General features: G+C 36.2%; 1 protein-coding gene across 1 annotated transcript; it reads left to right on the top strand.

Moving 5' to 3' along the window:
• Window positions 1-827: 827 nt before the first annotated feature.
• Window positions 828-10,423, top strand: cib3 (calcium and integrin binding family member 3). Its single transcript, XM_067452833.1, has 6 exons — window positions 828-893; window positions 1,941-1,975; window positions 2,095-2,206; window positions 4,280-4,427; window positions 9,265-9,460; window positions 10,230-10,423. Exons 1-6 carry the CDS (start codon window positions 843-845, stop codon window positions 10,249-10,251), a joined length of 564 nt encoding a protein of 187 aa, XP_067308934.1. The 5' UTR covers window positions 828-842; the 3' UTR covers window positions 10,252-10,423.
• Window positions 10,424-13,199: the final 2,776 nt, after the last annotated feature.

The raw sequence follows: 13,199 nt of genomic DNA on the forward strand, positions 1-13,199 counted from the left end.
CATGCCTGGGTCAGATTTCACTCAAAACAACAACAACAACACACTACTACTGTCACCATAGAGAATAATGAGGACAAAAGTCAAACGCAAACTTAATTGACATAGAATATATTGCCCAACTGTAACACACACACATACAGTAGCCTACTAATAAACACACTCACACACCCCACACACACACATATAATATTTCATATTTCTGTTTTTACTTTATTTATGTTCAATTTACTGCAGCCATAGCGAGCAATAGAGCAAACATATCGTGATTATTCCAACACTTTACATTTGTTAATTTATCCCATTTAATTTAGGCCTACAGTAAGCATATAAAAACTTTCTGTCTACTGTCAGACTGTGAATTATATTTTATGCTATATTTCATCATATTAAAGTCTAATGAGTAAATAATTACATGTAGGCTAGTATAGCCTACCATAATCATATTTTAAAATTGATGACATCTAAAATATCAGATTATTCGTCAAAAATAGAATTTAATATAGCTGAATCTACCTAATTATTGCAGCAAAAATAACTTTATGGGTTAAATCAAATAAATAAAAAAACAGACTTTTAGAAAACAATTGCAGGTTGCCACTTCTTGCAGCGAATCGGTCAGTAATCTGACGCTGCTCCTCACATGACCGACAGGACGCATTCACGTCCAAGAGACACCACCATTCATGGAAGCTAAATGATGATATACTGCCATTATAAAGGAACTAAAGGCCGACACCTGATCTGCCGCTCTCACTGCGGCCTTTTGTGCCAGTATTTCATATCTGAAATATCTGCTGGCATACGGCTGCAGACGACAAGGAGTTTGCCATGGCACTGCGAGGATGGGGAACAAACAGACCATCTTCACATCCCAGCAGCTGGACGCATATCAGGTCAGTCATATGGGCCTTTCAGAGCTTTATTCTGGATATTACAGACTCATATCAGGTCAGTCACATGGGCCTTTCAGAGCTTTATTCTGGATATTACAGACGCATATCAGGTCAGTCACATGGGCCTTTCAGAGCTTTATTCTGGATATTACAGACGCATATCAGGTCAGTCACATGGGCCTTTCAGAGCTTTATTCTGGATATTACAGACGCATATCAGGTCAGTCACATGGGCCTTTCAGAGCTTTATTCTGGATATTACAGACTCATATCAGGTCAGTCACATGGGCCTTTCAGAGTTTTATTCTGGATATTACACGACACTCTGGAGGCGGTAAGAATGGTTCATGCTTTCGAAAAAGAGCAGTGATCTTCTGCTCAACAAGGTTGGCTTTATTAGATCAAAAATACATTAAAAACAGTCCAATGTTATTATAATCTAAAATAACTGTTTTCCATTTTAATATATTTTAAAATGTAATTTATTTCTGTGATCAAAGCTGTGTTTTCATCATCATTCCTCCAGTCTTCAGTGTGTGTCACATGATCCTTCAGAAATCATTCTGATATGATGATTTGCTGCTCAAGAAACATTTATGATTATTATGAGTATATCGAAAATTAATCACTGTTTAATGTTTTCTGTGGAAACCCTGATACAATTTTTTTTTTCGGTGTTCCAAAAGAACTGTGTTTATTTGAAATAGAATATGTTGCAACATTATAAATGACTAATAACTGACTTGCTAAATAAAGGCATTCAATTATTTAAAAAAATTGTAACCCAAACTTTTGAACTGTGTATATCTCACATGCATCTTAAAAATGCAATTACATCTGAAAACTGTAAAGAAAAAAAAAGTGTGCACTTTTGTGATATAAAGCAGATTTAAAGTAATAATGGTCAAGATAATACGTACGATTGATATTCATATTGTATTGGGTTAATGAATATAGTGAATGCCTTGCTCCTCATTATGATTTTCCTCACACAATTATAAAAATTAACACTGCTTTTTTTAATTATTGTTTTTGCTTCATTTGAAGGACTGCACTTATTTCACCAGAAAAGAAATTCTGAGGTGAGATACAAACAAAATACTGGCTAAAAAGACTTTCAGATAGCCTAACGTCTTGTTATAGACTTGCGTATTAGAATAAGCATTCAAAAGAGTTATGAATGCATGTTGCCTTTCCTCAGATTGTTTCATCGATACCATGATTTGGCTCCACAGCTCGTGCCGCTGGACTACACCGCCCAACCGGACGTGCGTCTGCCGTACGAGCTGATTGGCAGCATGCCTGAGCTGAAGGTACGGCGCGCCTCACTGCTGTGTTCCTCATCAATTATGAAACTCCTACTAATTGATCGCAGTCTTGGTGGGGTTAAGCGTCATCAGATCCTCCTAACTCAAGAGAAAGCAACAGCTTAAAGGGTAAGTTCACCCAAAAATTAAATTGATGTCATTAATGACTCCCCCTAATGTCGTTCCACACCCGTAAGACCTCCGTTCATATTCAGACACAGTTTAAGATATTTTATATTTAGTCCGAGAGCGAATGCAAGTGTATGCACACTATACTGTCCATGTCCAGAAAGGGAATAAAAACATCATCACAGTAGTCCATATGAGACATCAGTGGGTTAATTAGAGTCTCTTGAAGCGTCGACAATACATTTGGGTCCAAAAATCACAAAAACTATTACTTTATTCAGCATTGTCTTCTCTTCCGCGTTTGTTTTCAATCTTCAAATAAAGAATCGAACGGTTATGAATCAGTGAATCGATTCATGATTCGGATCACAAATGTCACGTGATTTCAGCAGTTTGACACGCCATCCGAATCATGAATCGATTCACTGATTCACAACTGTTTGAATCTTTATTTGAGAATTGAAAACAAACCCGTAAGAGAAGACAATGCTGAATAAAGTTGTAGTTTTTGTTATTTTCGGACTATAATGTATTGTTGACACCTTAAAGGTCCCGTTCTTCGCGATTCCATCTTTCAAACTTTAGTTAGTGTGTAATGTTGCTGTTAGAGCATAAATAATACCTGTAAATTATAAAGCTCAAAGTTCAATGCCAAGCAAGATATTTTATTTAACAGAAGTTCCCTTTCAAAGCCTACAGCGAGCGGCCGGTTTGGACTACACCGCTGCACTTCCTGCTGTAGTGACGTCACTAGAACCGTTTGTTGACTAAAGCTCCGCCCACAAGAACACAATAGGGGGCATGGTCTCGTTGCTCTCCCACGTGGAGAAGAGCACGCATTCAGCGCTTGCATCGCCCCGTTATGGTAAGAGGCGGGACCTTTCCGGGCAAAGTGCGCTAAGCTGCTGTCCAATCACAACACGGGAAGCGCTGGCCCAATCAGAACTCATTACGTGTTTCTGAAGGAGGGACTTCATAGAACAAGGAAATCATCAGGCCGTTTTTAGGACAGAGGAAACAGCGCTGTACAGATAAGTAAATTTTGTGAAAAATACTGGGGGTTTTTACACGCGAAACATGAACTCATGTTATATTGCACACTGTAAACACAATCAAATCTTCGAAAACACGTGAAGAACGGGACCTTTAAAAGAGTAATTAACCCACTGATGTCTCATATGGACTATTTGATGATGTTTTTATTCCCTTTCTGGACATGGACATTATAGTGTGCATACACTTCCATACGCTCTCAGACTAAATATAAAATATCTTAAACTGTGTGTGAAGATGAACGGAGGTCTTACGGGTGTGGAGCGACATTAGGTCGAGGAGTTAAAGACATCAATTTCATGTTTGGGTGAACTAACCCTTTAACTTCTTTAATCAAGTGTTTGTGAAGTACTATGAAGAGAAAATATCCTCTAGCATTTGGGAGACGCAGATACAAACACTTGATCTTATGCAATATTTGTCAACCTGTAAGACTTTTGTTCATCTTTGGAACACAAATTAAGATATTTTTGATGAAATCTGATTTTTGACCCTCCAGTGACACAACTACCACTTTGACGTTTAAAAAAGTTCATAAGGAGATCGCTGGATCGCTTTATATGAACAACATATTTAATTTAGACTTTAACCTCATTGGTTCTTGCTGAAGCTCAAACGTGCTGCGTAACACAAGAATGAACCTCATTGGTTCTCACACGTCAAACAAACATGTTTGAGCTAAATTTTGTTCATTATATAAAGTGATTGCGTCTCTTCTCTTTCATTTTGTCTTAATCGCTCAGTTCATATGGATTTTTTATGATCTCTTTATGAACTTTTTGAAGTGTGAAAGTGGTAGTTGCGTACACTGTCAATGGAGGGACATAAGCGTAACTTAAAATAGGCCCTACATACGAACTGCTGCTATACTTTTAAGAATACAAATCTTCTATTTAGGATAACCCATTCAGGCAGAGGATCGCTGAGGTCTTCTCAGAGGACGGAGAAGGAAACATGACTTTGGACGACTTTCTGGACATGTTTTCAGTGCTCAGTGAAATGGCCCCGCGGGACCTGAAGGCGTATTACGCTTTTAAGATCTACGGTCAGTCTTAAGGTGTGATCAGGAAATTTTGCAGGCAAAAAAGGTCCATAATCTATTGTCAGTGGTGTAGCATATAAAGCCTAACTCACAAGTAACTTTCAAACCAAGCAGTTGTGTGTTGTTCAGCGCATTCATCAACTTGAACATGAGCGAAATCTGTGTGCGAAAATTTCCACAAAACTACTGGATTTGGCAGATCAACAGTAAACGTGACCACACAGTTAATCAACATTTTGACGCAGAACTAGCAGTCCTTTATAGGGTTAGTTAAAACTAGGTTGCAATTATGCTAAACCACTCAAAGACCATTTATTACAACTATCATAGAATGATACGTAGGATTTAAGTCAATAATAATCCCTTGATGTTCTGTTTGAGAACCAGTGTTTTGGTTTCATTTTAGTCATTTTGTTGTGCTTTTTTTTAACAATCTTTCTCTCCCCCAGTTTTAGTTTTTATTTATTTCCAGTTAGTAGGATAATTTTATGCCTCAACTTTAACTAAACAAAAATTAGAAATGTTGTCTTGTCCACTAAATGAAGTTTTTAAATGTAGAATTTAAAAACCTGTGTTATTAGTGGCCAGTGTTGGGGAAAGTTATTTTGAAAAGTAATGCATTACAATAATGCATAACTCACTTAAAAAGTAACTAATTATGTTACTTTTTAAGAAAACTAATGCATTTCATCACTTTTGCTTTTTTATATAACAAGAAAGTTATACTTTTGAGCAAATGTAAAGACCCTTTCACTCCAAAAGTAGATAATAAGCCTCAGGTAACACTTACTTTCCCAATAAAAATACAAAATCGGACTCATTAAAGGTCAGCAGCAAGTACATTGGTTAATAAAGTGAAATTTAATGCATACAAATATTTGATTTATTTTACATATTTAATTATTGGAGGTTTGCATGGTATGCTGATTTTGCATTTCACAGATTTTTATTAATTTTAAGGTATACTGAATCGTGTTTTTTGTGCAAATGAGATTAGTAAATGCACGCTAGAACTACAATTACCATCATGTTTACACACAACGACTCCACACCTATGATTTATCTCAACATTGGGACAAGAGAGCGGTCAGTCAATAAATGGGAGAATATAGTAACTTGTGTACCTTATTTGAAGGAATTTTGTTGTAATTTTTTTAAAGTAATGCATTACTTTACTAGTTACTTGAAAAAGTAATCTGATTACGTAACTCGAGTTACTTGTAATGAGTTACCCCCAACACTGTTACTGACAACGTTGGCCATTAAGTGAACTGCAACCTGCGATTTATTGCTCGTGGCGCACTCGGGGACAGTACAAGGTTTAAAGCGATTCAACTTATAGACTCACGACGAAGTTCCTTTTTGTATTTTGCTTAGAAGTAAAAATAAGTTGGAAGTACCGTAGTTTGCTGCGTTATACGAACACAGACACCGCCCTGCTGAGAGCGACGTTTAGGTAAATATGTAAATTTGTGCTGCACGCTTTCCTCTCAATAACAAAACAAACACAACAAAAATGACATCGGTGAGAAACAACGGTTAATAAATCATCTGATCATAGCGATGTGGATATGTTTACACCGGCATCATGTCGACAGATATTAAAGCTACACTGTTGTGATAGTTTGATTATAAAGTATATTTGAGACCGACTATATGGCTCTGTGAGACTATACTTTGAATTAATCATTTTTCTTTGCATGCCACGTTAACATACAGTAGCTACAGATAGGCTCTTTCGACATTATCCTGCATATAATTAGTTCATGTGTCATTGAATGGAAGAGAGACTCTAAAGCGTGACATTTTGATTTTTCCCCCGGCAAAAACGACATTCAAATAAAATCTGTCTAAGCTTTCATAGACAAATGTCAGGGAAGGTCTCATTTTTTTAAGTTTACAAGCTGTTTACACATTGCCAATAAAAAAGTGATTAATAAATTACAATTCTGACATATAGCCTTTTAAAATATTTAATGATTTAATTTACACTTTTTGCACCAGATTTATCTGAAATGTCTAATTAGATGAGAATAGGCTTGTGAATTCCATAAAGCACATTCCATCCCAAAATTAAAAGAAAATTATAGATATTTATAGATAAAGAAAATATATTTAAAAGTTGTATACAAAAATCCAAATGCTCATGACAACCCGGCAATGTCTCGTTTTTTTACAGTTTTGTTATAAGCTGTTTTTACACATAGGCAATAAGTAAGGGATAATGTCCACCCAGCCGGTTGTTATCGCAGAATAAACCCCGACAGAGTGATCAGGACCCCGACGCGAAGCGGAGCGTCACTCTGAAGGGGTTTATTCTGCGATAACAACCGGCTGGGTGGACATTATCCCGCTTATTACACGGCTACTAGTCTCAAATAAATAATTATTAGACACAAAATATTGTCTTGAGATCAAATTTTATTAGCTCTTCCGCAAAGCTTCCGCGAAGGAAAATTTACTTTTATCTATTGCTGCTAAATGTTGAAAATGAATGCTGAAAGGGTTAGTTCACCCAAAAATGAAACCAAGCCTATGATTTACTCACCCTCAAGTTATCATAGGTGTATATGACATTCTTCTGTCAGACGAATACAATCAGAGTTATATTTAAAAAGTCCAGGCTAACGTTAATCCCAGCAGTAGTTGTGTTTGAAGTCCATAAAAAATGCAGCTGTCCGTCAAATAGCGTGCTCCACACGGCTCCGATGGGTTAATAGAGCCTTCTGATTCGAATCGATGCGTTTGTGTAAGAAAAAGATCTATATTTAAAACTTTATAAAGGAAACCCGCCTTGAAGTCTTCCATTGTAACCCACGGCTGCTTAAGCCAATCAGAATCAAGTATTTCACAGAGCCGTGCAATAACAAGTGATTAATGCATGAAACATCTTACATATATAGAACGTTTAATCTAATATTTTTTGTTTCATTTGTGCTTTTTCAATTAACAATAATGTTTTTTGACCTCCTGGGGGCCACTGTCAAAGTACGAGGACATTTCTCTGACAGCATACATGTCCCAGGTTTAATTCTGGATGTCCCGTAAAGAGCACATTCAGGGATTTTCAGAAACGCCATTTGGTTTCAGGTTTTACCAGGACGACAACTTCTCTGTGGTCTTTTAAAATAAATGAATGATCAAATTTAACACTAATATTTTGTAATTATCATTGAAATCTGTGACTTCTTTTCAAATTGTTTGTTATAAATCAACTTCTCAGGAAAATGTTATGGGGTTTCTATTTAAAATATGACGTATTGTTAGGAAGCAGGGCATTGGTTTTATACTCTATAGAGGACACCGAGACTTAAAGCATATTTATCAGGCATTCAGGAGACACAACAAGTGGATAGGGAAAGAAATGACATATCAATATTCAAAATATTAGATATTATAATGAAAATGTTACACTTTTTTTTATTATATGTTGCTCCAAGAACACATTAGAATGGGAAAACCCATGTATGCCCATTTTACCCACATATTGCATGAAGAAAAATGGTATATCAATTAATTTTGTTATATCTTTCATAACATAAGAATCATCTTTAAACAAAGTTTGGTTTAAAAAAAATGTAAATCCCATTGTTTTTGCCAATACACATAGATGTAGAGCTAGCTTGTGCCCACTTACAAGGACATAGCGTAACATATGAATAAAATATCATAACAAAAAAAAACATCCATTTGTTTCTTATACTCTACACAATGTAATGACATGAAAAAATATTAAATTAAAAAAACTCTTAGGAGGTGAAGACAGACAATAACAATAATATCTCTCAAAGGACATGCGGATATAAGTCAGAAATCATTTGATACTACGACCTGACCTCAATCTTTCGTTCCTATTCATGTAGAGATGAACCCGCAGAACCTTTACTGACACATGAATATCAATTATTCAAGCGGGAACTACCCATGAAAAGCTCTGTTCATATCTGTGTTGATGCGGCTGTCTAATTAAAAGTTTTCGGGGAACCGGATCGGCTGCTGTCATCAGGAAAGACTCTGTTCTCATGCAACATTAACACGGGGTAAATGATAACGCTCTCAAACAATAGACATCAATGCTTTGAGCAAGAGAGCCTGTAGAAATTATTCAGACTGAACCATTCATTGTTGAGCATGTGCAAAGCATAGACTTTGGGGTGTCTCGTAATAAATTATATAAAAAATATGATATATAGCCTATGATTTATTTATTTATTTTATTTGTCAGGGACAATGTAAATACATTAATCTAACGAAAAGATATTGTGTGCCAGAATTAGTTAATGTTAGTTTCCATCTGCAGTCCCCAGGCAGGTGCACACAATATTAAAACATTACATTACAAATAACTTTCAGTGGCAATAATAAATACATGCAATATTAGGGGAAAAACTAATCAAAAAGCCATCACAACCGAAAAATATACTAGTCAAAAACATTTTACACTTATTAAAATGTAAATGTGCTAGTATACTTAAATATATAAAACAATATATTTAGTTATTCTAATAATAAATCACATTAAGTATTAACAAATAAATACACGTTTAAAATGGGTTCATGTATGTATATAAAAGGTAACAATCTGGATGTTGATTTATTTTGGTAATGCATTGTTAAATGTCTTTGAAAGGTGCATAACTTCATGCCAGTAAAAAAAATAATTCTACTTAAAAGTTGAGCAATTGACTAATGCTTTTTACATGCAATTTAAATGTATTTGTAACTTAAATTACATTTTAAACACAAATTATGCAATTTTCAAAATAACTAATTAATAATAAATGAATAATAATAAATGTTATTTGCCTGTTAACTGAGCCCGTCCGGTTTTTCCCTCCAGATTTCAACAACGATGACTTCATCTGTAAATCCGACCTGGAGAAAACCTTAAACAAACTGACCCGCAACGAGCTGACCGAGGACGAGGTGAGGATGGTGTGTGAGAAGGTCATCGATGAAGCTGATCTGGACAACGATGGCCGATTATCTCTAGAGGATTTCCAGCACATGATCATGAGAGCGCCCGATTTCCTCAGGTAACAGTTACACACACTTTCTTTTTTTATTGTAAAGGAAAATTCTGGTTTAAATAAGCTCTACTTTTAGAGCATGTGTGTTATGAATATGTTGACCTGTGCCCAGTGGTGGTTTATGGGTCAGTGTTTCTAAGCATAATAATCATAACTATTAAACCTGATCTGTTAGCATGAAACTGCTGTGATACTATTACCAGACCAGGCCATCTTTCATTGCTCCGTTGTCCAGTTCTGATGCTTAAGTGTCCACTGTTGGGCACCTCAGTGGCTATACCACCCTATACACAACAAACTGAGATGCTCTCAGAACCAGCATTAACTTCTGGAGCAGTTTGAGCTCCAGTAGCTCGTCTGTTTGATCGGACCACACGGGCCAGCCTTCGCTCCCCACGTGCATCAATGAGCCTTGGCCGCCCATGACCCTGTGGCCGGTTCTCCACTGGTCCTTCCTTGGAGCACTTTTGATAGATACTGACCACTGCAGACCGGGAACAGCCCACAAGAGCTGCAGTTTTGGAGATGCTCTGACCCAGTCGTCTAGCCGTCACAATCTGGCCCTTGTCAAACTCGCTCAAATCCTTACGCTTGATCAAATCAATTTTGAGGACAAAATGTTCACTTGCTGCCTAATATATCCCACCCACTAACAGGAGCCGTGATGAAGAGATCATCAGTGTTATTCACTTCACCTGTCAGTGGTCATAATGTGATGTGTATGTGTATGTATTATAACTTGCTGTTAATAAGATCTTATTATTCTCGCTTCTAGTACCTTTCACATCAGGATATGAAGATCATCTGGACACTGACCAACAGGACATTAACATTCAAAAGACAATGGAAGACCTTTCTCCGCAGAGTCAGGAACAGTGTCACACACATCAAATTTAATACTAAGAATACAAATGTTCAAAATATACACTTCAATAAGATATAGTAATTCTAATCTTGAACATAAAAAGACAATAATGTGCCCGAAAAGCTTATTATACAGCTACTGATACTACCCCTGTCAACAACACACACACACACACACACACACACACACACACACACACACACACACACAGAGCCATCTCTTAAAAGAATCTTGTTTTAATAAATCAAAAGTACAGATATCTACAAAAACTGTAGATCCGTTTTTTCCCCCAATGTTTTAGAAAGTACAGTACAATTTAAGTAGATCTCTTTTTTTAGAGTTATTTACAATTGTTTCTTTTTTTATCTTACCAAAATGTAATTAACCAATCTCCCCAGTTACCTCACAATCGACAAATGAAAACACTGTCATATAAAAGAATCTGTAAATGATATGGATCGAGAAGTACAAGAAAAGACCAAACTAAACCGGAGATTGACAGACATACGCATCACTGCTCAATAAACACTACACGACTGCAAAGCGTTTAAGACAGAAAGCGGTACCTGTTTGCTAATGCTCTTTTCCACTTGGTTTGTCTGCATATCTAATAAAAATGCTTTTTTTTCTGTTATAGTTGTTTTTGCATTTTATTTAATCACTTTAAAACACCCCAATTGCGTCTAAGGTCTGTTATTACATGTTTTAATCAGTAGACTGTCCTCTAACTGCAGACAGACGCTTCGATGTGCAGAACATCTATAGAAAAAATATACACACACAGACAAAACATACAGGAGGTCAACAGTATCCACTTCATGATGCATAGATCCAAAATGAAAGATCAAGTATTAGTTATTAAGACAAACGGCAAGTTGGGGACATTATTGGACAGGGAGAGAAGAGATGCTATGGGTACAGACCTCCGTTACACCTCGCCTAATCTAAACCCAAAACATCATCGCCTTCAGGTGGAAACAGAACAAGGTGCAAACAGGAAGTCATTTCAAGTTGGTCAACATTTAAGCTCAGAAAAGGAAAAGTGAATGTGCCTTATTGCAGCAAGAAGAGAATTTCATACACCTCTGCCTCGCAGGAAAAACAGTCAAACAGTGTGCTTTCCTAATCTCTTTACAACACATCCAGGTCACATGACTACAGAAGCTCGTTTCCGCCACGGAGTAAAAGACTAAAAAAGGTAATTGCGACTTTTTCATCTCACAATTCTGACTTTTTATCTCAGAGCTGCGTGATTTAAAGTCGCAAATGCGCGTTATAAGTCCGAATATAAACTCACAATTCTGAGTTCTGAGACTTATAACTTGCAATTGCGACTTTAAATCATGCAATTGTGAGATGATAAGTCAATTGTATGATGTAAAGTAATTGTGTGTTGTAAAGTCAGAATTGTGAGATATAATCGCATTCGAAACAAGTTTCTTTTCTCAGAACTGGACTATAACTTGCCATTGCGAGTTTACATCTCACTATTCTGACTTTATAACACACAATATTCATTTTAGATCATGCAATTGTGAGACAAAGTCTGAATCTTGAGAAAAAGTCTGAATTGTTGAGTTTTTCCAAGCAATTGTGGGTTTATATCTCGCAGTTGTGAGAGAAAAAGTCAGAATTGCATGATATAAAGTTGTAATTGCGTGTTTTTTAAAGTCAGAATTGTGAGAGAAACATTCGAGACTAGTCTTTTTTTAACCTCAGAATTGGACTATAACTTGCCATTGCGAGTTTACAGGTCACAATTCGGACTTTATAACATGCAATTCTTAGATGAAAAATCTAAATTGTTGAGTTTGAGTTCATTTCAACCAACTGTGAGTTTATATCTCGCAATTCTGAGAAGAAAATAAGTCAGAATTGCGAGATGTAAACTCGCAATTGTGGAATAAAAAGTTGCAAATATTACAATGTTTTATTCTGTGGCAGAAACAAGCGTCTATACATTACACCCCAAATCCGATGGAATATATATAAAGCATAAAGAACATGGCAATTCTCGTTCTCATAATTTACTGCAATGCATTCATATTTTACTCTGTGACAAAGAAGGTACCATGATATGTAAATGGTTAATATTTATGTATTATATATAAGAATTTAATATATTTTTGATGTACATTACTCAGAATAAGATTTATATGCATTGCATTAATGAAAATGTGCTTGTCATTAATAACAAAAATGCTAAATAAATCGTTTTTGGGATGAAATTTGACTTGTGAGGTTTTTGAGGGATTGACACTTGTGGATATAATCGATGGAGTTTGCTATTTCACTCAAAGCTAACGGGCGTTACAGATTCCTGACCTATTGCTGGTGTACATTAACCCACTGACATACAAAACACACTTTTTTTTGTGGAGTATACTGCAGTACAAAGGCAAAACTGCACAATGTGTCAAAACCAAACGGGTCTAGCGACAGACGATCGGATTGATAGAAAACTGTGAAAACTTGTATCAAACCATTGAAAAACAAGTGCAGTTTGTCTTTGAAGGGCTGTACAACTCAAGCATTGCATTAATTACAAGCATGACAACACACTACTCAGAAATCAGGAATGGTGGATTACTGTATTCTGGGTAGTTAAGCCTAGTCATGTGAAGCAAATCTGTGCACTGTGCCACGCAAACGAATATGCTGTAGGACCAGTCCATTCATAATACATCAGACATATGAACAAATCAACAGAAGACAAGTAATTCAAAGCTGACCAAACTGCATCAATAGAAGCCAATGCATAAAACAAGCTTCGGCTTCGAAAGAAATAAATGACTGTGGGGGAAATGAAAACGCCTTGCTCTTGAACTAGCATGAATCGGCTCCATGTAACCATGTAAAAACACCGGTCTTTATGATGCA

This window comes from Pseudorasbora parva, chromosome 9, assembly GCF_024679245.1.
Source record: "Pseudorasbora parva isolate DD20220531a chromosome 9, ASM2467924v1, whole genome shotgun sequence".
In the NCBI taxonomy this organism is placed as follows: Eukaryota; Metazoa; Chordata; class Actinopteri; order Cypriniformes; family Gobionidae; genus Pseudorasbora; species Pseudorasbora parva.

Excerpts from the sequence above, each read along its gene's own strand:
- cib3 (XM_067452833.1), top strand. The coding sequence starts at position 843 with ATGGGGAACAAACAGACCATCTTCACATCCCAGCAGCTGGACGCATAT. Across the intron at positions 894-1,940 it reads AGCAGCTGGACGCATATCAG|GACTGCACTTATTTCACCAG; the intron begins GTCAGTCATATG and ends CTTCATTTGAAG. Across the intron at positions 2,207-4,279 it reads GCAGCATGCCTGAGCTGAAG|GATAACCCATTCAGGCAGAG; the intron begins GTACGGCGCGCC and ends TCTTCTATTTAG.